Genomic DNA, 26,383 nt, shown 5'->3' on the forward strand with positions numbered 1-26,383 from the left:
AAAGTTGTTCATGTTATGCAACCAGGGTATTGTACATTTTTTATTGTGTAAAATTGTGAGAGCCCTTATATCTCCTAAGTAGCTTAACTAGCTGCAAAATACAGGAATCTAAGATGATGAATCACAAATAACTGATGAAATGGCTGCGTGTATCAAGCTTTACAGTCACTGAATATTAGAATTTTACAGATGTTAAAAATAAATAAGCATATTTTTAAAATTGATGAATTTAAACAAATAATGTGTGTGAGCCAAGTTGGTGGTGTTTCTGAGATGATGTAGCTACTTTAATCACAGCAGGATGACAGTTTATCACTCAAAATCTCTGAGAGTTTATATGCATCAAAGCTAGTTTCCAACCTTTGTACATTTACTTTATGTGATTTAATTTAGTCTCAGACACAGAGCAACTAAGTGTTTGGGTAATATGAGGTGATTATTTTAAGTAGCCATGGTGGCAGGCAGCTCAGTAAATCTGGAATAAATGAAAAATATATTTATTGTATGCAAGGCAATGCAATTTTAGGCTGGTTCTGTTCTGGGAACGACTGGATGATTATGCAAAGAAGGATTCTTCATAACATCAAGTCAAGGACATTATGGACAACTCTGACCCTCCTCTTCATGAGACAGTTTTGGGAGGGCAGTGCACAACATCAACAATCCTGCTTATTTTTTAGCATTTACGCTGAAATATTTAGACGTTATAAACATTATTTCACTAATGTTTCAGTTTCACATTGGTGAAATAACATTTATTTTTAGACTTATTTCCTTATTGGTAGTGAAAATAGCTGTAACTTATAGTAGCTTACAATTGTTTCTCCCCAGTTATATTTGTGTCTCTGCAACGCAAATACAAAAGCATACACAAGTGTACACAAGTGTACATAGACACTTGTCTATGCACACAAGCGTGCACTTGTGTATCTCTCCTGCCATCACTATAACTCTGAAGAATTTGAATGAATATGAATTACAACACCATTTAATTTCCCTTTGGGATCAATAAAGTATCTTTGGATTTGAATTGAATTTGATGTGAACTAAAGATTCAGCAGAAATCTGAAAATAGAGGAGGAACAAAAAAGAAACAGTAGTTTGACTGAAAATGAAAGTGTGAAAAGAGCATTCATTCTTTCCACAAGTTTGGAGAATGACCTGCATATTTTTATTTCTCTAAATTTATCTGAGCGGGGACAAAACATAAAACTATGTTACATTTAAAAGAAACTGTTGTTCTGTCTATAGGCCCTCTAGTCAAAAGCTAATCTTGAGAACCAGAATAGTCTAACCTAAAGGCCTAACCTGATAAATGATTAGAAATCAACTTTTTAAGATAATAATACAAAGAAACATTTAGAACTAATAGAATAAGATTCACTGCAATCAATGAGGTTGTGCTTTGTCTTATCTAAAGCCTGTTTCAATGTTTTTTTTTCTGTATCTACACTATGTGCACAATTATCAAGCAAGTGAGTATTTTGATCATATCGTAACTTTTAGGCATATTTTCTAACTTCAAGCTGGATAAACCTGAATGCTCTGGATTTAAGCATGGCAGGTGATGTGTGTAATGTGGAAAAGTGCGGCATAAAGAAGCCCACGCTATATAAGGTTGTGCCTAATTATTTGGCAGCTTCAGTTCTTCAAATGAAATGAGCCAAATTAAAGATGGGCTCAAAATCAACTCTCAAACTTGCTGTCTTCAAATAGTGGTGCAGGAAGAATCTGCATCTTTCAAAAAATATTAAATTTGTTTAATGTATGTATTTCTCCCTCAGTAATCTTTTCACAAATATTTATTCTTTTAGGAGCCGCCCCACTCTACGTCATGTAGTGAAATGAGTTTAGGTAATTCCTTTTATGGCCTCCAGGGGGCCAGTACAGGAAGTATGAGTTTTTAAGTTTCATTTCTTCTGCGAGCAGCGAGGCTCAGCCTTTGGTTTGTTTACCTGCCTTTAACCAAATATCTGCAGAATATAAAGGAGGTAAGTCTTAAACTATGACTGAGCTTAAATATGTATAAATGTATCCGTGCTCCACTGTCACATTTACTGTCTTCCTGTGTGATTTATTAAATTACGCTTAAACCATAAATTCAATCCAAAGCTTCAGTATCAAACATCAACAGACACTAAGACGTAATGTTTATCCTAATGTCTGTTTGTCGTAATGCCTGTTCTGGATTTATTCTCCAGGTCCCTAATATATATTTATTAAATTATTGTTGTTTTTATGTCCTGTGTTTCAGTCAGGCAGCCAGAAAACAAAACGTATCGCTCTGTGTTATTAAACGATAGAAAGCAAGACATTAAGCTGCAGTTCGGAGGTAACGTGGTTATTTTATGAGAGTACAGATGTATCTCAGTAAAAAAGAAAATAAATAAAAAGTAAAAAAATGTTGGTAATCACTTCCAAATATGGCACTCAAATATAAATTCATTACACATACTGAAATATATTTTATTAATTTTGTTTTGATGTAATTTGTGTGTTTATGTTGCAGATTCAAACTTGAGTTTATAAAAGTTGAGATCAGCAGCTCAGATGGCCACTCTGAACCCACTGCTCTCCAGGAACCAGCAGAGAACCATCTGCTCTCAGCTGGGAAATGTCAAACTGAAGCTGCTCTACAAAGCCTCCGTCCACGGCTTTACTGGTGCTGCCTTCCACCAGAGATGTGACAACCAGGCGCCCACTGTGTCTGTGGGATACAATACCACTGGTTATGTGTTTGGAGGCTACACCAGCCAACCATTCAGTCAGACTGGACAGTGGGTGAATGATAACCAGGCTTTTCTTTTTAGTTTTACTGGTGGAAAACTGCAGAAATACCCCTGTACTAATGCTCCATATGCACTCTTAATGGATGGGAACTCTGGTCCTTTTTTCGGACATGCACTTGCTCTTGTCCACTCCAACCAACCAGTTACTCTTAGCGCTCCGGGGAAATATTACAACTTCAATGCTGCAGAAATGCATGGAAATGACCTGAAGCTGACTGAATGTGAAGTTTACCAGGTGGAGGGTGAGTCCTTAGTGAAAGAATTACATTTCACTGTCAAAAATCTAAAAACAGAAGTTCTCATATACTGTATGTACAGCTCTGGAAAATAATGAAGAGCCCATTGCATTGAACCCCATTGAAAACCTGCTGGTTATTCCACCAAATACTGATTTCTGAACTCTTCCTGAGTTAAAATATTAGTATTGCTGTTTCTAAATTAATATAAACTTGTTTTCTTTGCATTATTTGAGCTCTGAAAGGGCTGTATCTCTTTAACTAAGTTTAAAATTAGAATTTACATAATATCTACACACTCTTTTGGACAAGTAATGTTTACAAGGCAAAAACTGAGGATGTTAAAATTAAATTATGCTGCTCTTTACCAGAATCCACTGAACTTGAGAAGCCATGGAGGACTGTGGTCTGGGAATCTGGGTAAGTGTAAAAGTATTTACTCCCTTTCAACTTTTTAAACATTTTGTCAAACATAAATTGTTAAAATTTATTTGTAAAAAAAATCTTGAAAGTTATTCATGCATGTGTTAAGCCCCCATTACTCTGATACCCATAATAAGTTTTCAGTGCAACAATCAGCCTTCAGAAATCAGTGAATAAGTAAACAAAGACCAAATGTGTTTAATGTCATTTTAAATCCAGTTGCTCTGTGAAAATATTCTAAATTTGTTAGAGAAGATTAGAGGTTAGACAGCATTATTAACACAATATATGTGGACATTTTTATCACAATGCTTAAAATGATTATTCAGCAGGTTTACTGTTGGCAGTTTCTCAGTATTTTGATGTTTCTCTGCAGGAAGAGGACGGAGCTGATGGACACCATCAAAACCTACAAACCCACAGTCAGTTCTGTGCCCCAGGCTCGGGTTTTGCTCATTGGACAGGTCGGAGCCGGAAAGTCCAGCTTCTTCAACTCCATCAACTCTGTATTCAGAGGCCATGTCACCAGTCAGGCCATCGCTGGCAGCTCTTCCACCAGCCTCACCACTCAGGTCTGACTCTGCTTCTCATCTACAGTACATAGTTTCCTGTGTCTCAGAAAAAAAATCTACAACAATATATTTTAAAAATCTTTTCTAGTTTCGATCCTACTCTGTGAAAGCTGGACGAGAAGGCAAACCCCTGCCAATCATCCTGTGTGACACCATGGGCCTGGAGGACAACAAAGGGGCGGGGCTTGATGTGGAGGACATCAGCAGCATCCTTAAGGGACATATGCCGAATTGTTACCAGGTGGGATGTTTGATTACAGTTTGTGAAGCATAACTTGTGTTACATGAAGTAAATTTAACACATTCTTCATTTACGTCGACAGTTCAACCCCGCTGCTCCTCTTCATGCTGAGTCTCACGGCTTTCGCAAGTCTCCGGCCGTCAAAGACAAGATCCACTGTGTGACTTATGTTATTGATGCCAGCAAGGTCTCCATTATGCCCCCAAAGCTGGAGGAGAAGATGGAAGTTATCCGCAGAAAGGTTAACCTGTTGGGTCAGTAGAACCTGTCACTGAATCACTTTTACTGATGAAGTTGAAGAAGTTTAAGCTCAGTTTTTTACAGCATGTTGGAAATGTTTGTAGGGATTCCTCAGCTGGTTCTGCTCACTAAAGTGGATGAAGCTTGTCCTTTGGTGAAAGACGATCTGAGAAACATCTACAAGAGCGGATACATCAAGGACTTAGTGAGGATTCTTTTAATTCTAGAGAAATTACTCTTTGTGTTCATGCTAAGCTTGATAAAACTGTTCTGAACCGCTGTGTGGTCCAGATGCAGGATGTCAGCGTCAGGGTGGGTGTGCCGCTGTCCTGCGTTATTCCAGTCAAGAACTACAGCGGGGAGCTGGAGCTGGACTTGAACTGCGACATCCTGCTACTCAGCGCCGTCGTCCAGATGCTCCGATTCGTCGATAACTACTTTGATGACCTCAGCGACCGACTGAGCAGCGCCGAAAGCCACGATTAAGAATCTGTATTAAAACCTGACAGCTCAGACTTATCCGCATGTCCAGGTGTGTCAGTATTTATGCATTTATCCAAAACAACTGTTGAGTTTTACATATTAAATGCAGCTGAATATATTTACCTTATACAGAGTGACTGCAACAACTGCAAGCATTTCTTTTTGTGAGTCTTGGGAAGTTTCACCACAATCCCACCTAGAAATGACTTTACAACTCCAGTCTGATAATGATTTTGTTTCTTGTTGGTTCTTGAACGTCTTTAAATCGGGGCATGATGTTTTAAAAGTTTATTCTGCAGGTTTGGTTGTAGATTATGTTGTAATCATAATCTGAAACATTTAAGTTTATCCAAAAAAGATAGGAAATCAGAAAGTTGTTCACTACAGTGAGTCTGGATAAATCAGTCTCTTTTTGCTCCAGATAGATTTATTACCTTAATTGTCTTGGTGACTCGGTACGTTTTAGGACATTTATGCAGGACGGATTTTTTAACATGCATGTTGTTAAACTCCAGGAAAACAGCTAATATATCTGTGGGCATGAAACTGAAGTAAAATCTAATTAGTAAAGATATCATAGCTTACATGTGTAAAGATTTGCTGATATTTGACTTTCCTGGATTTCCTAGAATGTTGCAGAATGACTACTCTATTTTTTCTTTTGTATCTTTGTTTTTTCCACCCAGGTGTTGTTGTTTACAGTTTACTTACTTATGCTTTTTTGAGTTAAAATAAACAATCTGAGACAGATTTGAGTTATTACATGCAAGCATGCAAGTGTCAGTTTATACAAGATGGGAAAAAATGCATACGCTAATAAAAATGTTAAGAAATCATCTCTGGAATTATTGATATTTATTGAGAGAAACTGTAATAAAATCAATAGTTTAAAATATTTTGCCCTGTCACCTAATTTTATCTAAAACTGCTTTTTTTTGTTTATTTTTAAAAATATACTGTTACGAACTGTGTGATTCTTTGAGAGGTCTGGTGGAAACAGAAAAGCAAAAACAAACCATCCTCCTACTACTTCCTGTCTTCTTCGTCATTTTCGGCAGTAGTGACATCTGGCTGTTGAAGTTTTCATTGGAGTTGTAAAATATATTTTATTGAAAAATTTCTTTTTTTAAAAAAATTGCTTAATTTTCGTACTTTGAATTTGTGCAACTTTATGGTCAATAGAAATGCAGCCACTGATGGAAAAATGATTGGTCAACACGACACCTGGTTTAAGGCTTTGCTTCATGTTCAAAGTGTTTTGTTTCAATAAAAAGCTGAGACTTCATGAACAAACTGAAGTTTATTAATGCAGCAGAAACAGTTTCTGTACAGGGAAACAGTGAAGTCAGACCAGCTGAGGAGCCGTCTGTAACAAGACTTGAGATCTCAACAACAAACTGTAAACTACACAACAACAGCCGCCTCTAATCTGACTCATCTGCTGCTTCCGGGTCTCTGAAATGAACTGAATTAGATTAGAAACGGGCCGATCTCTTCTCAGCAACAGTCATGAGATAAAAACAAACATCTTAAAATAGTGTTTAAAATATCCACGTTTGGTTAGTGCACATAACAGACCGGGGGCTCTCTCCATCCGGTTCAACCACTTCCACTCACAGACCGACAAGAACAGGAATGTCATGGAGAAGTGATGTGAATCCTGGGATTAGGACGTAATCTGTGGTATAAAGTAACGTTCAGGGTGGTGCAGACGGTCCGCGGAGCAGAGGAAGACCGTGGAGAGGCTCTTATGGCACAGCTGATGCTCTCAGATACTCAAATGGCTTTTCGTCTCTCCAGCAAGCTGCTTCAGTCATCAACAGAAAAGGCAGCAACGTGAAGATGAAGAAACGACTTCAAACGTTTGAGTTACAGAAAACACACACATAACGAACACGTGGGATTGGTCCGAGTCCAAAGGCCGACTTCAGTGTCACCCAGAGAGAGGAATAAAGCCGAGCAGCTTCTCTGACATGAAGCTAAAGTGCATCGAAATTTACATTTTTGGCAAGAAAATCATCCTCAACATATACCTGAATATGAAATGTTTTCTGCTTTTGTGCTTTAACCAGACGAATTAAAAGAAGTGTAAAAATTAAAGAAGTTGGCACAAGCATACCAGACGGCTTCAGGACGATTTGGCAATGACAGCAATATTGCAACTGCATTTTGCTTATTAATATCATGAGATAAAATATGTTTACCTGGGGATAAATTAGTCAAAGTAGCAGATGAATGATAATCTGGATGCTCAGCTGTTTGGAGCTTCTGGCTTTATGTTGATAATTTTAGCTTAAATAAAGATGTTGCAAGGAAAGTTTTGCTTTTTCTACTGTGGATTACAATAGTTAGGTACCAGCTAAAAGGTTTTAAAGCCTTTTTCACATGACAATGATAAATTTTCTTAGATCAATATTTGAATTTGTGTTTCTAAAAATTGCTTAGAAATTATGAATCATTTCTAGAAATCTGAACTATCCAACGAAACGAGACAAAACATCCACACGTTTGTCAATTTTGAATAATTTCCAGTTGCACAAAACTTTAACAGTCCTGAAGTGAAATAGAATAGCGCCACCTATCACTCCTACTGAAGTATTGCTGTTTTGAGAGTTTAATTGGCAAGCAGCTGACTGGCTACAACTGCAAACAGCCCAACTAATTAATCAGCTAATACCAACTCTTTAAAGAGCAAAATAGCAAAAAAAGATAATTTTCTAAAAAATTAGCAAGTATTCCATATTAATGGATCAAAATAAGATTAGATACTACAGAATACAACTGGAATAATTAAAATGTGAGATTATTTTAGCAACAGCAAGAAGAATCGATGTGTTTCTGTTTTAAATAAAAGTGATTTGATCACAATCTACTTTTTGATTACCGTACAACTTTTTGCAATGTTTTAAGAGACCCATAATGGTCAATGCCTACAGGCTCCCAGACTAACTTTTAACAGATGCTGTTATATACATGTTTGAAAGAAATTTGGCCACTTGATGCTTTAAACTTAGCATTTTAAGTGCTAATTATGAAAAAATAGTCAAATTGAATAATTAAAAGTTGCCAAACGTAAAAGGTTTGCACAATAAATGTTCTGAGAGCAGAAAACATGTTGAATGCGGTTCGGGGTGAGCAGAAACTCTCTGCAGGTCGTCACTTTTTGGCTCCTCTGCGTTTGGACCCGAGCCGATCCCTCACACACTGTGCTTACATCATCATCTACAGAGATGAGATTCAACTTCCAAACAGTAGAAAAGAAATATAAGAGCTTTTCTGTGTCTTTTTCTTTTAAGGAACTGTACAAGATTATTTAAAATAAAAAAAGTCAACAATTAGTTATACATATTTATAAGACAACATTGTTTACGTTATATTACTATAAAGAATTGCAACTTGTGTGATATTTTAATTTACTACAGTAGGCAGTATTCCTTTTTTAAGAGTGCTGGGTGTTTCTGTTTATAATGGTAGATGTATAAAACTATTGTGATGGATTTAAAATCATTTCCTATTTTGTGGTATAAGTTTCAGCTACTAGAAAAGTCCTGCCCTTTATTTCTCTGCAATAGCAACAACTGTCCACAAGATGGTGCTAATTGACCTTTAAGGTGCTTGTGACAAGTTAACTTTAAACTAATTTCAGACTTCACCTTCACCAGACTGTGTAGCTGTAGAGCAGAGAACGTCTTTTCCTCCTCTTCATCGCAATTTAAGGAAGCTAATTTTTTCCCAACCACTGAAAAAAAAAGGAATACTGCATTTCTCCTTCACTACTTTCTTCAGCCTTTGTTCGCAACGCTAGTGTGCATCCTGCAAGGGAATGTAGGGGGGACAAAGTGGTGGAGGTCCGGCTAGGCGGGCCCGTCCTTCGGAGAGGACGGAGTCTGGGACATGGAGCTGGAGGACGAGGAGGCCGAGCTCTTCAGAGAGCCCAGCGTCTTGCTGAACCACGAGTTCTTAGCAGCTTGGATTTCAGTCATCAGGACGCCCCGCTGATGCTCCAGCTCCTGCAGCGCAGAGAGAGGAACAGAGTAAACAGAGGCAGAGAACAGAACCAGAACCCTGGCCGAGCTTCCTACTGTTTCATTATGGATGCAAATTTATTTTTTATTAAATTTGCAAACAAATAAAAACGAGCATTTTCTGCAAATAAATACTAAACTTTTGCTTGGAATTTCACAGAAATATCAGTAGTTCATAAAATAAAAGAACAATGTTCATTTTACTCAAACATATACCTATAAAAAGTAAAATAAGAGAAACTGATCATTTTAAGAGGTCTCTCAGTTTTTACATGTGGTCTTCAGCTTTACATGTGAAGCTGGATAAGATCGGCTTCACATGTAAATATCAGCCGAAAGAAAATTACCTAATTTGAGGATTTTTATTGCTAAAGCAGCAATCGTCAGCAAATAAACATAAAAAGGTTTGTTTTTTCGCCCTCCGTTTAATTTTTCCTCATTGTCCCAGTGAGGAACAATGATGCACTGCAGGAGAGAGTTAAATCCCTTTTCTTAAAATAGATTTCTTCTCTCCCTGTTGAGCCTCCGGCAGCAATTATTTTAAGCAAGTTTGGTTCTGCTCACCTGGATTCGGCACTTTGCCTCCACCAGCTGCAGCTTGGTCTGAGCCAGCTCCAGCTCCAGCTGCCTGAGCTGCTCCTTCAGCCCGTCCTTCTCCTCGTCCAGAGGCTCGCTGGACGTCCCGTCGCCGCCGGGGGACGAAGCCTGCAGGGAGCCCACAGGGCTGAACAGGTCTCTGCAGTGTTCGCAGCTCATCACTTTATTCTGCACAGCGACACAAACAACACATCTGTTTATAGCGCTGGTGTAAAAAAGGTGAAGAAGTTCTGCAAAGCAGGGAGATTAGACAAAAGATGCAGAGAAAAACAGCTTCAACCTGTAATTAATATTTATTGTACAAAATCAGGAAACAACAATATGCAACTTACACTGCAAAAAAACTAAATCTTACCAAGTATTTCTAGTACAAATGTCTTAGTGCACTTGAAATAAGACAAAATTAACTTACAAGTAACTTTTTTAGCAAGACATAGGAGTAGGCCTGCCGCAGTAAGCAATAAATCAATTAATTGCATCATAAATGATCATAAATTAAAACAAACTCAAGAATTTCCATTTGAATGATTTATGGTTCTCTTTTTTTTTTAACCAAAAACTGGACAACAAAACTCTTCAGTTTGATGCTTTGGTCTCATCTCGCCATTTTTTGAAGGACAATTTTCTTCACACTGACTGACTACATAATTCATTTTATTTATCGTTTTTGTTGATGTGTTTTTACTATTTAAATTATCTCCAAGTTCCAGTGATAAATGCTCATTTGAATGTAAAGTTTATTGCTCTTTGATAATGTGTTGCATTATTTTGCCATTACCATTATATATTACATAAAAATAGTCTCAAAACAGTGAGATTATTGCTTATTGCAACAGCTTCCGGGACAATTCATCTTCCAGCAAAATTTGTTATTGTGACAGGCCTCCATAGGAGCTTGTCTTGAGTAAATAATTCCCTAATGTTGATAAATAAGTGCAAGTTTGACTGACAATTTATAACAATATGTTTTATCCATGTTAAAACCAAATAATCTGCCAGTGGAACAAATACTTTTTAAATCAATATTAAGGAATTATTTACTCAAAACAAGCTCCTATGTCTTGCTAAACAGTTACTCGTCAGTTAGTTTTCGCACAGCGAATTAGAAACTAAACTGAAAATACTTGGTAGGTTTTTGTGTTTTTGCAGTGCATCAGTGTGATCCACTGTTGCAACACATTAAAGTGTTAAGAATCAAATTTAAAAAGTCTGCTGCCTCCCAGCGCCTGTTAGATGAGGACTAAATGCTTGTGTGGGATTATTTCTGCATTCAAGCTCCTCGTTGCTGTGATGGTTCACAAAAATCCTCGCTGTCCCAGTCAGCCAATTTGTTTTTTTTAAATCTGAAATTTAAATGTCTCGTAGCTTTCATCTGTGCGTTGGCCGTGCATAATCTCACCCTGACGATGTCGAGCTCCTCTTTAGTCGCCGCCTGCTGTTTTTCCAGCCTGGTGCTCAGCTGGGAGCAGATCTGAAACGAGGCGAGGAAAAGGAAGAGGAAGAGGTGTTGCACAAGTAACATTTGGAAAATAAGATGAAAGAAACAAGGTTGTCCTGTTACCTGTTTGTACTCAGCTATGATGGCGGTGGTTTTCTTGATCTCCATCTCTGCTTTCTCCAGTTCCCGCCTGAAAACCTCCTTCAGCTAATGGAGACAAAGGAGTGAATAGAAAAAAACTGAAACCGCCCAAAACAAAAAAGATTAGCTCTCTCATTCAACAGTAGATGTTCCATTTTTACTGATTTTAAGTACTGAAACTTTATTTATTGGTGTTAAATTTGTTGATCAGTTGTAACAAATCAACAAATTAAACAGATTAAAGGATAGTTTATCTGACACATTTTTCTCCCCTCTAGATTTTTAGTCTTCTTTTCACCACAGAGAATAAAAACTTCCCTTAATGAAACATCAGACAGAGGGTGACCAGTCAATTATAATCGATACTCAACTGCTACAGTTCCTCGCAAAAATTATTATCAAAAGTAATTTCAGCTGTGAAGAGGAAAGGAAATTGTAGCTGGTTTTGTAATTTGCTATTGATAAATATTGTATCTGTAAAGTGTGGCAGGTACTTGCTTTTCAGACCCAAAACTTTAAAGAACCACCTTCTGTCTCAACCATCTTGAAATTTTTTCCCCATTCTTCTTGGCAAAAGTAGCTAAAGCTCAGTAAGTATGAATGGAGGGTTTCATTTAATTGTGTCTCATATTTATGTCTGGACTTTAACTAGGCCACTCAAACACATGGAGATGCATATGTAGGTTTGCAGGAATGTGAGCCTCCACCCCAGAATCTAACCTGACTCTTTAGCTCTTCCACCTTGTCGTCAACTCAGTTTCCCTGTTGAAGCTAAAGAGAAACATCCCCACAGCATGGTGCTGCCACCACCCACCTTGGGTTATTGCTTTATAATGTCAATGTTAATGTTAATTTTATTTATAAAGCACTTTATAAACACATATTAACTGCACCAAAATGCTGTACAGTATTAATAAAACACAGATAAAACACATAAGAATAAAACACACATTGAAACAGAAAGGCCTTATGGAAAAGCTAAAGAATAAAAATTAGTTTTAAGAAGTGATTTAAAGTGTTTCGGGTTTTCGGCAGATCTAATGTTAAAAGGTGAGTAGTTTTCACACCTGGTAGGGTGGTAGACTCGGTTTGATTCTCTTTCACACTGAACTCTGCCAAACAAAACAACAAACCATTTGGAAAACCTGTTCCACTCCTCGCCTGTGGTGGCGCTGCACCAAGATTATCTGAACTGAACTAAATTAAAATCAGTACAACGTGACTGAGTTTTTGAAGTTGCAACCATTAATTTATCAAATTCTTGATCAAACGAAGAGCAGAACAGTATGAATAACAAGAATATCTGATTTCTGGCTGATTTTGACTAAATGTCAGCTGTTAGAGTAAAATTGTCCTGGAGTGATGACATGACCTTTAGTCATCATCCTTCACCCGAATCAGTTTTCTCTGCTCACTGACAGCAGCTGAATGCAGCCATTAATGGACGTTCTCCTGCTAAAGATCGGAACAGGGAGGCCATTCATGCAGCTTCACATGAGTAACTCTGATAATGCCTGAGAAAACAGGCTTTGTTCAGCGAGTTGCAGCCGTTAGCTGAGGAACTGGACGGTAACCTGAGGACAAACGCTACCTGAGCGGTCTCCTCCTCATGCCGCCGCTTCTCCTCCTCCGTCTCCACCAGCCGTTGTTTGGTGCTCAGCAGCTCTTTGTTCAAGACATCGGCCTTGTCTTCAGCCTGACCGAAACAACACCACATAAGTTATCAACTAGCCGATGTAGGTACCTAAATAGTTACCTAATGTCCGGTACAAACTGCAGGGTGACACTGTTTTCCTAAAACGAAGTCCAGGTGTTGTGTTACCTGGTCCAGATCGTTCCGCAGGGCGATCTTACTGGTGACCAGCTCATGTGCCAAATCGTCATTCTCCTGCTCCAGCCTCATACTGGCTTCTTGTAGACGCCGGTTCTCTTTCTACACACACACACGCAAAAAAATAACACACACATTTAGGATCAAGATTAGGGTATCTGCAGGCCTCAGAAAGTCAAATGTACATTTTTTAAAGGCGTTTTTAATGCCACCATGAATAAAACTTAAGACAGAAAAAACTATAAATATATCCTGTTGTGTTACAATCAAGAATAACAAAAGTGGTGAAATCTCCAGGAACTGTTCAGCGGCTTCACTGTAAAACATTTGAGCAGCATTTAGTTGTGTTTACTGTCTTCTACTCTTTAAGTCAAATAAATGTAGCCAGTTTCAGATTTTGAACCTAAATGTGAGTTTATGAAAGATAAACTTACAGTAATAAGTTGTTTTAACTTTTTATGAATTTTGTCAAATCTCCAAAAGATGAATAAACCAGAGTTTTCAGGTTAACACTTAAAAAAACTGAAAGAAGAAAAAAACCGGAGTGGGAACTATTTCCCAGAATGCCTAGCGGCATGTTTTTGTATCCTGAGATGGAAGTGCGTTACATTGATCTGACTCTTGTGTTTTATTAAGGCAAATGTTTATTTTTATGCAGTTCTCAGTTTGCAAAGCTCGAGGATAATGTCCTGTTCACACTAAATGTTTCTGAGCTGAGTTCATTGTGATGTTTAATTAAAGTCATTATCAGATCAGAAATTTTGTTCATTTTGAAATAAGAATTTAAATTATTCTGAAGAAAAATAAGTAGCTATTTTAACTTGATGTTGTGTGAAGATAATAGTGAAATGTGGCTCTTTAACTCTGGCAGTTTTTTTTCTTCCATATTGTGAAATTATTATTTGGTTTAAATTTCAGCATTAAGTAAAAACTCACAATTCAAGATTAATGAACTTATTAAACAATGTTTAGACAAGTTGTCTCTTGTTGCTAAATCAACTCCATAAACTTAAATTTCTAAGTAAAAAAAACAAACTATTTTCTTGTCGACTAAAATTACATTTTCAAGGCAGCCGGTGGATTTTCATGTTCAAGTTAAACCACCTTCAGATGTTTTACAGTGTTCGTGCTTCTTCCTCTCCCAAGGCTCTCTACAGTCACAAGCTTAAATGTTATTTTGCACAGAATGCCCTCGCTTCATCTGGGTTGGTGATAAAACGCACTAATCTGCAAGTGGAACTAGTAATTTTTTATCAATATTACTTATTTTAATAAGCTCCTATAATTTGCTGAAAAGTTACTTGTTAGTTTTGTCTTATTTAAAGTGTAAGATATTAGCACTAAAAACTAGACCAGAAATATTTGGTAAGATTTTGTGTTTATGTTTTGGAGATGTGATTACAGAAGCTGTGCAGTCAGGGGTCCAGTTTGATTTTTTTTTTTTTGGTCAAAATTCCTGGCAGTGGCCGTGTCCACACCGTATCCTGAAGTCGCTTTATGTCCCATTAGTGGAGTCTCATGACTGCCAGGCTGGCAGTAAATGTGTCACATGACACGGATCTAATGAGAGCAAAAAACTATTGTCAAGGATCGGTCATCTGACCCTGATTTCCCTGTCACTTTCAAAATAATTACATTTTCTAATGCTTGAGTGACACTAAACTTACATAAATATTCACGGATATATGCATGAGAGACCTGAACTGATGGCTCAGCTTTCATATCTATAAAAACAAGTGCAGGGAGATGATCAACCAACACCAAATTGAGTCATTTTTGCTGCGGATACAAATGCATCAAATTTATATTTTTATAAAACTCTTGTTTGTTACCACTGTCTAATCAAACCATTCTCCTTAACTAACAAAACAGAAAAATATTTCTGATTATATAAACAGCAAAACTCTAAACATATTTTCATGAGAACTCTAAACATATTTTCATGTTTTGGAGCAGAGGAAGCTTACCGAGCGCCTGTCCGCAGTCAAAATGTCCACAGATAGAGCGATTAGAAGCCCTGACTAAACTTCAACACATGATCCTGACAGCCTCACTTTCCTGTCACACACTTCCCAGCCACGCTTTCTCTCTCAACAGACTCCCTTTTCCATTTATGAATGCTTCTATTTTCTGTTGCTTTGAATACCCAAAGTGTGACAGAAGAAGAGTAATTGACCAGACTTCACATTCACACATGCAAAAAAGTACATACCTCACATTTGAAATCTTCCAACTCCAAAGAGCTTTTTTATTTTAATTGAATTCTGTTATCTGCACCAAAAAAGCAGGAGGTTTCTGGATTTTTCTCGTGAGGAGTAAAAGTGATTCCAGAGCAGCTAAGTCAAGCCTAACATCTTATCTGCAACTAGAGTCTTCCTTCCTTTCTCTGCTACACAATTAGGTGTTTATCCTGCAGCGCATCGCCCTCGTCTCTGGGAGAAAATGACCACAATCAACTCTGGATGTTTGTCTATGCTGGTTGTTTGTGTGCTGCTTAAAGATGATTGGTTCCAATGCAGTACATTTAAACGTAGAAAACTTTTGTGTCTGCACTTTAGTAACTTGTACTGCCTTCTACCAGTTTAGTCCGACATTCAACCAGCCCTCAACAATTAACAATTATTCATCTTGAAAATCTTAAAAAATTTTGATTGTAACATAAGAACAAGTTAACCAACTATAAAATGAGTAAGAAATCACTCTAAATACGTTCTACATCCAATCTCAACATATTCTTGAAGGTCATTTGACAACCAATTTAGTTCAAGTCTACAATTCTTAAAAGATGTACCAACTTTGAATTTTAGCCTATCATAAATGAAAAGAAAAACCACATAAATACTCTTTTTCTTTTTCTCTACTGAAAAAGAGTATTTATATGGACGATTTCTCAAATCGTCAGTGATGTTGAGAAAAGATAAAATATTTAAGCCTCATATTTATTGTGATTACAAAATTATTTGTCTTGATCAGTTCAGATGAGTTCACACCTTTGTGGATATTAAAATCATAGTCAGTATATTATTGTCAATGACGGTTGATGAACAGATGATTGATAGAATAATAAATGGACTAAATTTCTGTATCGCATTTCTAGTCACACTGATCACTCCAAGCATTTTACACTAGAGTCACATTCACACAATCGGTCAGTTTTAACCAAAACAGTTAAGACTGATCAAAACAGAGACAAATGTAACTCAGATAGTCATTTGATGCTCTGTAGGTTTGCAGAATTTCAAACTGACCGGTAAAAAATCCACAACCACCCACATGCATACAGATTTACATAAAGCTTAAACATTCATATGTGACATTATTGTCACAAACAAGAATACATACACTGAAGTCACTAACCAACAAATTTATTCTAAAGTTTAACAAAAATACTAATTAGAAATCAACAAGAAAACAAGCAAAATTAATAAACTAATAAGTTAAATTCAAAGACTTAAAAAACAGACAAATGGCTCCAACACCAAAAAGCAATCTGGTAAGCAAAATGGGCTGGAAGAAGATGGAATCGAACCAGTGACTTTTGGATTGCAAGACGACTACACCTCCCATTCAGTGGTGCTATTAACTAAATGGTTAGCTGGAGGGGTGGATGGACAATTGGAAAGATGGACAGAGAGAAGGATTAACAGAAGGATGAAGGGATGGATGGACAGAATGATGGATGAATTAATACACAGATGGTCGGACAAACAGACAAACAAATGGATGAATGACTTCTGAACAGAGAGATAGATAACGACATAATATTCTTTTCTTTGCGACAACTGCCTGTCATTTCTTTATATTTTGGAACAACAAACAATTTCCAATATGGATATATCATGGCACATCCTCCATCTTTGAGATTCTGCTCTTGACTTTAATGACAGACCATCCTGAGTGAATTAAAGGATCAGTAGTGCTAGCTTCACTGTCTTCCAGCAGGAGATTAAAAAGAACTAAATTCACCCCATCATAAACCTCCTCATGCAATCTTACAGGTTTGTAGTCGAGATCAAAGTTTTTCCATGTCTCCGGGTTTAAAGGCTACATTTTATTTTCCTTTTTTCTGCTAATCCAGACGTGGAAAATACTGAAATCAAATGTAATAATTTTGCAGAGTTTGTAGGAACTCTGGTGGTGATTCAACTAGTATGACTTGCTTTAATAAAAAGAAAACAGAGAGATTGTTTGGAAAATTAAGAAAATCTATGAACAGAACTAAAAAGTGAAGGAGGCCTAATCATCTGCCTCATCTTTTACATTTATACCTCATCATGAACAAAGATGTTGCTGCTGAGCATATCTGATTCAAGGCAGAATAATATAAAACCTATTTTTAAAGATGTTAGCATCATTAATGACAAGTGAGTGCTGCTTGGTGAGTCACACTGGAACCAAAAATACTTTCACAAAGAGCACAACACTGTCTAAAAGAGCAAAGCCGTTTCTAATATTAGAAAAAAAAAAAAGATTTCCAGTATAAACTGAGAGATAAATTTAGCAGAGACAAAAACACCTTCTCTATCAGCATTTAGATCAAGTTGAGAGTTTTTCAAACCTGGTATCGATCGATGGGGTCTTCTTGTTGCAGCTGGCTCTCTCTCAGCGTCTGATACTCCTTCTCAAACTTTTTCAGCTTTTTGGTTGGAACCTGAAAGAAAAAAAATAAAGTTGAAAATTAAAAAATTATTCAGAACTCTGTAAATGCTGTTTTATTAAATGTCTGCAGGCTTAATAAAAGGTTAAATGTCTCATTCAGATTTATCCAGAGGAAATCAACAGAGCAGCTGCTTCTTAGCATTAATGTGACTTCAACTTCTTTGCTCTGAGATATGATTAATGATTTTATGCGAACATTAAAACAACACACACTCAGTTTGGCTTCTTCCTCAAAGGGAAAGTAGTCTCTAAGTTCCCACCAATTTAGAGCTGCAGGATCTTGATGCTTTTCTTCAGCAGCAGCAGTGACAATAAGTTCAAACCTGGAAGGAGCTGCAAAAACGTCAGACTATAGAAGAGATTCAAACAATCAGTCAATCAATTGAAGGTGAGTGTCTTGCATGATGTATGCCTGATCCAATGCGTCTGAATAAAATGGCTGAATAAAAGGTTAGTAAGGATAATACAAATCTACACAAATTTTTATTTCTAAAAGAAAAATGTTGAAAATTAAAACCTTGTATCTTCCTTGATAATTGTGAAATAATTTGGGTTTGTATTCCACAAAAAAAATCAAATAAAACCCATCAAAGTATGAGGCTGTAAAATGTAAAAAAGTTTTAAGTGTATTTTTTTATTTATCTTCTCACTGTATTCCCATAATTTTGAGTAGAATGTTAGGAAATTTATTTTTCACTCATCTTCATATGTAGACATTCAAAAATGGAACAAAATAGAGCTAAACTCTAAAATTAAAGTTTTTGGCTCTACAAAGTCAACTGTACATCTTGGAAACAAAAATTAAACAACATTTTTGGCACACAGGAACCTAATATTACCATAAAACACCTCAAATTCAGCTAAAGTCAAACAGCACAACACTTGTACCCGTTTATATCCACAGGTATATGCAAAGATCTACCTGCAGATGTCTGCTGCATCAACTGAAGTCATTTCACACTAAACAACTTGCAGGTGTTGTTTAGTAAACATAGATCATGTTGTTTGACAAACAGCTGTGAAATATCGTTTGGCTCCAACTGTGACTCATAATTTCACTACCCCACGCCTCAGTCTGTGCTGCAGGTAGATGGTGATGTTATCTCCCTGGAGTGGAAACAGCGTTGCCACTGTCGAGGTTTGGGATTGCATGGCCAACCCGGTCACATGACCTCTCTTCGGAGACCGGGATGCGTTTCATTTCAGCCTCTCAAGCTGAATTTGAATCCAAGGAAATGATCTGTTTTATATTTTCTAATAGGTTGTTTGTCCTCCAGTAAACTTCATCAAACATTTAGAGAGCAAGAGAGAAGTGGTTTCATTTAATCAGATGAATTTACTGAGTCTTTCTTCACCTGTTTCCAACTAACAAAAATAGAAGTGATTGGTTAATTTCACAGATTCACCAAGAAATCACCTGGTGACCGGAATCGGTTCGACTGCAGTTTCTTTGAAGACATTGAAAGAAAATGCAGCTTAGGAAGCTGAAATACGTTGGCATGATGCTATTTGACAGATTATTGAGTGTTGTTTGCAAAGCAGCCAATCAAGGAGTGCCATTTATTTGTTGCTGATTGGCTGCACTGGAGATCCAAGGAAACCTCTGCGTTAGTACTGAGATGGTTTTTTACTGTGGGTCATAATGAATTTTTATTGTTTACCATCATTATTTTTTTCCCTCTCTCTCTAATTAATCTTTACATTTTATTTATAGTTATATAACACAGATTAAGAAGAATTTATAGGTGTACATTGGCAAGGATTTTCAGATGCTGTATGATTGATTATTTACAATTGCCATTATTATTACTATTATTATCCATAGATTTTCTTGTCTTATGAGTGAGTTTGTAACCATTTTGTCTATGTAACATAATTTATTTGTTGGTTCTTTAGCCCCGTATATTAAACAGGAACATGAATATTACAACATGGTTTTAATAACACATTTGTGATAATTATTGAGTCAGTAATAAATATATGTTATTTCACTTCTTCCTATTTCTTTTCAAACAGAAAAGAAGTGATAAACTAATTATTTTTGTTCAAACTATTAGCATCTGTTTAGGGGCTCTATAATCTTTGTGGATTTTATCTATTTGTGGGCAGCTTCCAGGATATAAACACTATCTTTGAATCTTTTCAAGGCTAAATCTGATTGTAAACTTTAAAAAAAGGCCTAAGAACTAAGGCAGAGATGTTTGTTTTCCAATGAAAGAGCACATTGTGCACTTCCAATATTTGTATTAAGGTCAAAAACTGTTTCTGAAGATTAACAAAAGTCCTTGAAATGTTTCCTTCGTATAAATTTACATTTATCTTCTACATTAGCATCCTAAGAGATTGACTCAATGATAAATGATTCACTCTGGAGTTCACAGTTGAATAACTTTTTTTTAACCACATTTTGTGTTCGTTTTAAGGTTTGTTTCTACTGCCTTGTGCTGACGTAATACTTTGCAATGCAGATGCCCTTCATTGATAAACCGTTGAAGCGAAAAGCAGTGTGCAATACGTGGGCTCCACACTGACCTGTTAGTTCACCGTACAATCTTATGACCCGAATCAAGTCGGTGATGTCTGCTAACATCACAGCTCATAAATCAGGCACACAAATTCCCACCACATACCAGAAAATTCAGCCTCTGATGGATGACTGACTATCACTTTCTTCTGTCTCACTGGTGATAAACTGAACAGACATTTTCCCAGAAGGGATTGGCACTACTACGGAGCAAAAGGGACGACTAGAGATAAGTTTTGAACACCAACAACCTCAACACACATTTATAAGTATGACCAGTTCAGCTTATTCTTGTGTTTTGCCCTCATTGTCTTTTCCATTAGTTCCTGATGAGGTTTGTTTACCTTATTGAGTTGTACCATGCTTGGTCTACATGCAACAATATTTTAGTGTTTGTGTCTACTAAATGTAACTTTATTACATTTACTTCTGTATGTTATAATGTGACCTTAAAATAAAACCCAAACCATCCCTACCATGCTTTTAATTGGGACCGGCTGCTTTGTATTGTTGATTCAAACTTATATTTAACTTATGAAGCTTGCATTTCACAGGAAGTGATACCAAAGAAGCCTTTTAATGATGAGCTGATAACATGGTTTGTTTATCAACCCTTAGTTTCCTTTTGTGAAACACAGCATGACAAAACTAAATTAAAAAACGACTAACTTCCCTTTGGCTCATTTCTTCAGCTGAAAACGTTGACTTTTGGTTTTTCTGTCATTTTTACCAACATGTTCTAAATAAATAAGAACTAAAGTATTCACTGAGACATCCTTCAAATCTCTGACATACTTCACAGAAATGAAGCAATTTCATGACGTCATTTTTATTTCATTTTTAGCCCAGTATTTTTATTCACAGTGCATGTATATTAGTTTTATATGAGTCACCCGACAATTGACCTTCAGAATTACACAGGGAGTGACACTTTTCTTAATCTTTACTTCACCACCAAACTTTTCATTTTGAAGACATTTCTAGATTTCCATGGACAAACTAAATTAGAGCGCAACATCTTCAGCAACTCACATGACATCTATATGCGCATGTAGCTCCAGAGGACAAAAATGCATCCTCAAATGCTCCATTTCCAGAACATTTGGTGTGATAATGAAAGGTCAGAAGGTCAGCACTGATAGAGGACACACAATTATACAATAGAAAATGGTACCAGGACCACTTTTAGCTTCCTGACCTGAATCCCTGACTCCGAAAATGGAACTTTAGTCCCAAAACTCCTGGCTTAGATCTCAAATCAGGTAATAAACAAAGCAAAACAATATGAACTTTACTGCAAGGTTACTGGAGAAAAGCTCCAACATGACAGAGAAGCCTCAACGTTTGAATATTAAAATAAGGACAAAGCCACCTGGAGATTAGAGGAAAACGAGGTCAAAGAATTAAATTACCCACGAGAGGGAAGCTCAAACCCGTGCACACAATTACTCAATTTACCCCAAACGTCAGAAACGGTTCCTGAAATATGAACACCCACACGTTCATTCAAGAGTACGCAGCATCAACCACGTGGAAAGAAATACGTAGTTTCACTAAAAATGCATCTTTCTAAGAGCAGTTCTACGCCAGCTTTCTGAATTAAATAAAGAGAAAGACAAAAGAGAGAAGAAAACAGAGCAGACCTACCACAGGTCTGAAAGATCGCAGCGGTTTAGAGTGAGCGACCAAACAAGCCAAGGTGTCCTCCTCGCCCGGACGATCCACTACATGAGCGTCGTAGGCCACCATGATGGACACCTCCTGCATCATCTTGGTTCCTGCTGGCTCCAAGCAGCGAGGAGGAGGAGGGGTGGACGAAGAGGAAGGAGGGAACCAAGTGGGGAAGTAAAGCAGCCGCGGCTGAGAGGTTTTGTTTCTCTCTGAAAGTGCAGAAGGCGACTGGCTGCCTTCAAGAGTCCCACAGAGGCAAAGTCACGCCCACCGAGGAGGAGGAGGAGAGCGGAGGGAAGGGAGAGAGCAGCACAACACACCTGTTTGTCTCTTCCTCTCCGTAACGCTAGAAGTGCGTGACAGAGGAGGATGAGTTTGCTATTTCTTCCTCTCCACTGAGCACTTCCCTCTTTCTGCTCACTCTCTCTTGTTTGTGCTCCTCCCTCCTTCAAACGCTCTTCAAACGGGCTGCAGTTTTTTCTGTTTCCTGCTGCTAGTAAAAATAAAGATAAAGGCCTGTTTACACAGTTACACTCTGTATAAGTGTGTATGAGTGACAGGAAGGAAGCAGTCACATCAACCGCAGCGACTTCAGTTACATTTCCACAGTAGTAGGCGCAGAGAGGGAAAATTCAAAGCTCCTGCAGGATCCCAAAGGAATCAATTAAAGCTGTCAATAAAACTCCTTCAAGAGATCTGATAACAGCTTCTCAATCTGCTGTCAGGAGAGAAACATTTTATATTAAAGAAACAAACCATGACAAATCATTTCCATCATCAACATCAACCTTTTCCATCATTAAAGCTGTGTGTAACTTTTATAGAAAATATTTCTTTACAATTTATTATTATTATTTTTTTTTAAACAAATCTTTAATGTGACCTTCAACCTTTGCAACTAAAAACAAAACAAACTGGGGTTGCAGCCAGCGATTATTAGCTTGGCCACTGGGTGCTGTAATAAACTAAAACTGATCACTTTAAAAGTGGTTAAATGTTCTGCAATGATCTATATAATGATCCAACGTGTGGCCATTAGCGGTACCTAGTATTATTCTGGACTGCAATTCAAAAATATTAAAAATTTAGCTCTTGAGCACAGGTGGTCGATGCAGGTAGTTTATTTTAAATTGCAGCAGAAATCTTGGTCAAATATAAAGTATTCCTCCTTAAATAACCACACAAATCTATTTAGGTCCAACCACACAGTGACCTAAATCTGACTCTTATGGCTCCAGACTGATGAAAAGTTTGCTAAAGTTTTCAATAAAGACCTGATAAATATTTCTTTAAATAACACAAATCTACAAAAAACCCTCTTAAGTTTTGGCTCTACAATTGTTTACACATCTCTCTGCAATAAAGAACAAATCTGACTACTTCATTTATTTAATTTAAACTATCAAGTTGGTAAAATAAAAACATCACAGTACAAGTTTTTATTAAAAATATGACAGATTTTATGACAATTTTGGCACAGGTGACAAAAAGTTTGTACACCCCTGAGTTATTAGGTCAAAATGGCTACACATGTTTCAGTGTGACATTCGATGTGCATCACTCATTTGTTACACTATCTTTCAATATAAAAGACTTTCAAAGGTAAATTTGCATGAAAGTATTCTTTATCTGACTACCTGTAAGGTTGGAGTCACCCGATTCCTCTGCATAGTTCCTGACAAACATTCATGACCTTTCCTACACAGGGTCAAACTATAACCGACCTCCAGCTCCCACCATGTTTGTAGGTTTACATTTATTTTTAGATCTTGGAAGTTTAAATATTAATACAGTTTCTGCGTCTTCACCCATGATTCAAAGTTATGATTTAAGTCTACGGTTTTTCAACACTCCTTGCTCTTATTTTGCCTTAGTTTGAAATTAATCAATCAACGCCATTAGTAGGAAATAAATGCAAAGACTTTCATCTGCTTTTTTAAAGTCATCACTCTGGTTGTGGGTATGATGGATTTTTCAAAACGGCTGAGAAATTCAAATTCCTCCGAAAATCCGCAGAAAGCTTAAGCCACTCCACCCGTTGTGTTCACCAAGCAAAGGTGCAGAGAAATTCTTTCGCCGTTTTAAGCTGCTTATGAAGTTCGGCTGATCCGATTTAAATGCTGACAGACGAAAATATGGGGAAGAAAGGGGAGGGTGAGGAAAAGCAATGCATCTTGTATAAGATGGTCTGCCTTCTGAGTAGGATGAAGTATGAGTATTACATTCATACTTCATGAAAAGCAAAAGTACTTTTCTTAGTGTTGGCCTTCATCAAGAAATTAACATTTTCAGCTACATAAAAGAGATTAAATGTTATTTATTTACCTTGTGAATTGGTGCTATAAAAAAACAGAAATTAAAAATGATTGCATATATATTTATTTTTGAAAGCAAAAGCAGATAAATCTAATAAAATTCCTACACATTGTTGATAAAAATAATGCTAAAGTCACCCACAGTAAGGCAATAAACAAGGAAGTATATAAGAGTAAAAGAAAGAAAAGAAGGAAAGGAAGGAAGGACACAGAATGATGTGAGGTAGGATACAAAGAAAAGTGTATAAAATAATAGTGTAAAAGAAAGGAAACAATGAAAAGAAGGAAAGGAAAGATAAAGGAGAACATAAGAAAGGAAAGAAATGAAGGACATAAGAAAAGTAAAAATGCAAAAAATGAAGAAAGAAAGGAAGGAAAGCAGAAGTGAGAGGGGAAGTAAGAATGGTAGGCAACAAGGAACTATGTATTTTAGTTATTTAAATGAGGAAATGAGAAAAAAATGAAAGAAAGAAGGAAGGAAGCAAGGATGAAACGAAGGAAGGACGGACCAAATATTTTGACATTTGGATAAGAATAAATTCTGGAATACAATTCTTTTATTTTTTTCCACACTTATTCAGACATGAAAAATAAATTCCAGACTGTTCCAGATTATGATGTAAATTATACATTTAGAGGCGTAAATGTAAAATTAAATTATGTAAAAGTAAATTATGATGCATGTGAAGCTTTCATAGACAGGAAATGTGTGTGTGTGTATGTGTGTGTGTGTGTGTGTGTGTGTGTGTGTATGTGTGTGCGATGCTGTTACACTGTAGGCTGATGTGACCTGCTCTGACCTGCAGGGGGCTGAAGTTAGATGGATAAGACAGAAGTGAAAACAGAGTGAAGAGAAGAGCATGAAACGCATGACAGGCATCGTTTCATCTTCATCTCTATCCGACTCACTTCATGCCGTTGCATCCACAGGGAATATTCTATTTAAAGCTTGAAAGTGGTTTAAAAATATAACAGAGGAGGGGCATAAATTCATGAGGAAAGCTCCAGGCAATCACAGATGTTTTTTTATGTTTATGTCATTCAAGATGTGTTCATGATCTGTATTTTTTTACCTCATGAGTGAAAAACTGAAGATTTTTTTTGGTTTGTGATTGTTAGTTTATGTTCCTTTAACTTCACAGATCCTAAACTATTTTTTGAAAAATTCAACCAGAGATCCCTACAGATGAGTACAAAAATCTACCGGCTCCAAATTAAACAAAATTGGCAACCTGATCAAAGGCGACGGGCTATTTTTCTAACAAATTTAAGTTCAGAAAAAATGCAGGCAAACAAAAATTAATTGTTAACCAGAATCTGACAATTTTCTGCTTGCTTGGGGGTGATCTGTAACAATCAGGTTGTTAACTGAATTTTTTTTTTTATCTTTTTCTGCTCTACCAAGTTGCACTAACAAAAACAACCCGTAGTGTGGAAAAGAGAAGTCTCAAACTTAGGCTTCTGCATTATTTTTGAGGTGGTACCGAGATGGAAGAAGCTTTTTTTTAAAGAGAAACTGTATTTTCAGAGATGTATATTAAATGTATGCACTCTTTTAGGCTGTGAGAGCGAGTTAAACCTCTACAGATAACAGGATCATCAAACAGCAGCTTTCTATTATTTCAGCTCTCAACCTCTATCTGTTAAGGAACGAGGAAGATTTGAATATCCTGGCACTTTGCAGGGATTATATTTCTATAAACAAGAAAATGTCTGCAATAAGGTCCTAATTTAGTGAAACAATAAAAGTAATTTCTTTTGCAATTTCCCCTTTTTTAGCGTAAAATGCGACGCCCTGTTTTATTAAAAAAAAAAGATGAAGTTGTGTTTAATCAGGCAGATGGCCTTGCTTAAGACAAGTAGAATAAGGATGAAAAAATCTATCCCTGAAAAATATTTCAAACCAATAGGGAAATTGGACAGAAAATCCTAATCATCCACCCAATTGCATTTTATATTTGCATTTCTGTTTGAGAAAATGGCAAAAAAGAAACTTTAGTCAAAAGGAACTAATGTTTCAGGAGTCAAGAAGAAAAAAAAAATAAATAAAAAATAGATACAATGACGCAAGAAGAAACTGAGTAAGGAAAGATAAAGAGAACGAGATACAAAGTCTTGATTTATCTTGCAGCTTTTTCTTTATCTCACCTATCGACTAGCATGAAGGAACACTTCAGTGAGAAATCAGGAAGTGTTTT

The 26,383-nt window shown here is 36.7% G+C and overlaps 2 protein-coding genes across 4 annotated transcripts in view; one reads left to right on the forward strand and one right to left on the reverse strand.

The window, feature by feature from the left end:
• The first annotated feature begins 1,861 nt into the window (after nt 1-1,861).
• On the forward strand, nt 1,862-5,820 carry LOC114150474 (interferon-induced protein 44-like). 2 transcript variants are annotated; one of them, XM_028026879.1, is made up of 9 exons: nt 1,876-1,991; nt 2,255-2,332; nt 2,510-3,031; nt 3,397-3,445; nt 3,825-4,020; nt 4,109-4,261; nt 4,344-4,515; nt 4,606-4,706; nt 4,793-5,820. In XM_028026879.1, exons 3-9 carry the CDS (start codon nt 2,551-2,553, stop codon nt 4,985-4,987), a joined length of 1,347 nt encoding a protein of 448 aa, XP_027882680.1. In that variant the 5' UTR covers nt 1,876-1,991; nt 2,255-2,332; nt 2,510-2,550; the 3' UTR covers nt 4,988-5,820. The 2 variants fall into 2 exon arrangements, with proteins under 2 accessions (XP_027882679.1, XP_027882680.1); XM_028026878.1 differs by lacking the exon at nt 2,255-2,332 and having other exon boundaries at nt 1,862-1,991.
• Nucleotides 5,821-6,265: 445 nt separating this feature from the next.
• The window catches only part of rabgap1l (RAB GTPase activating protein 1-like), a 118,189-nt gene continuing 98,071 nt past the window's right edge, over nt 6,266-26,383 (reverse strand). The window contains exons 1-8 of one of the 2 annotated variants that reach the window (XM_028026877.1): nt 21,847-22,209; nt 17,575-17,667; nt 13,008-13,118; nt 12,777-12,881; nt 11,168-11,251; nt 11,006-11,077; nt 9,574-9,774; nt 6,266-8,994 (exon numbers count right to left, since the gene is read on the reverse strand). In XM_028026877.1, coding sequence (XP_027882678.1) covers nt 8,839-8,994; nt 9,574-9,774; nt 11,006-11,077; nt 11,168-11,251; nt 12,777-12,881; nt 13,008-13,118; nt 17,575-17,667; nt 21,847-21,969 — 945 coding nt within the window. In that variant the 5' untranslated portion in view covers nt 21,970-22,209 and the 3' untranslated portion in view covers nt 6,266-8,838. Of the gene's footprint in view, nt 8,995-9,573; nt 9,775-11,005; nt 11,078-11,167; nt 11,252-12,776; nt 12,882-13,007; nt 13,119-17,574; nt 17,668-21,846; nt 22,210-26,383 lie in introns of those variants that run through there. The other variant, XM_028026876.1, reaches the window with a different exon arrangement.

The sequence above is a fragment of the Xiphophorus couchianus genome, chromosome 9 (assembly GCF_001444195.1).
Source record: "Xiphophorus couchianus chromosome 9, X_couchianus-1.0, whole genome shotgun sequence".
NCBI lineage: Eukaryota > Metazoa > Chordata > Actinopteri > Cyprinodontiformes > Poeciliidae > Xiphophorus > Xiphophorus couchianus.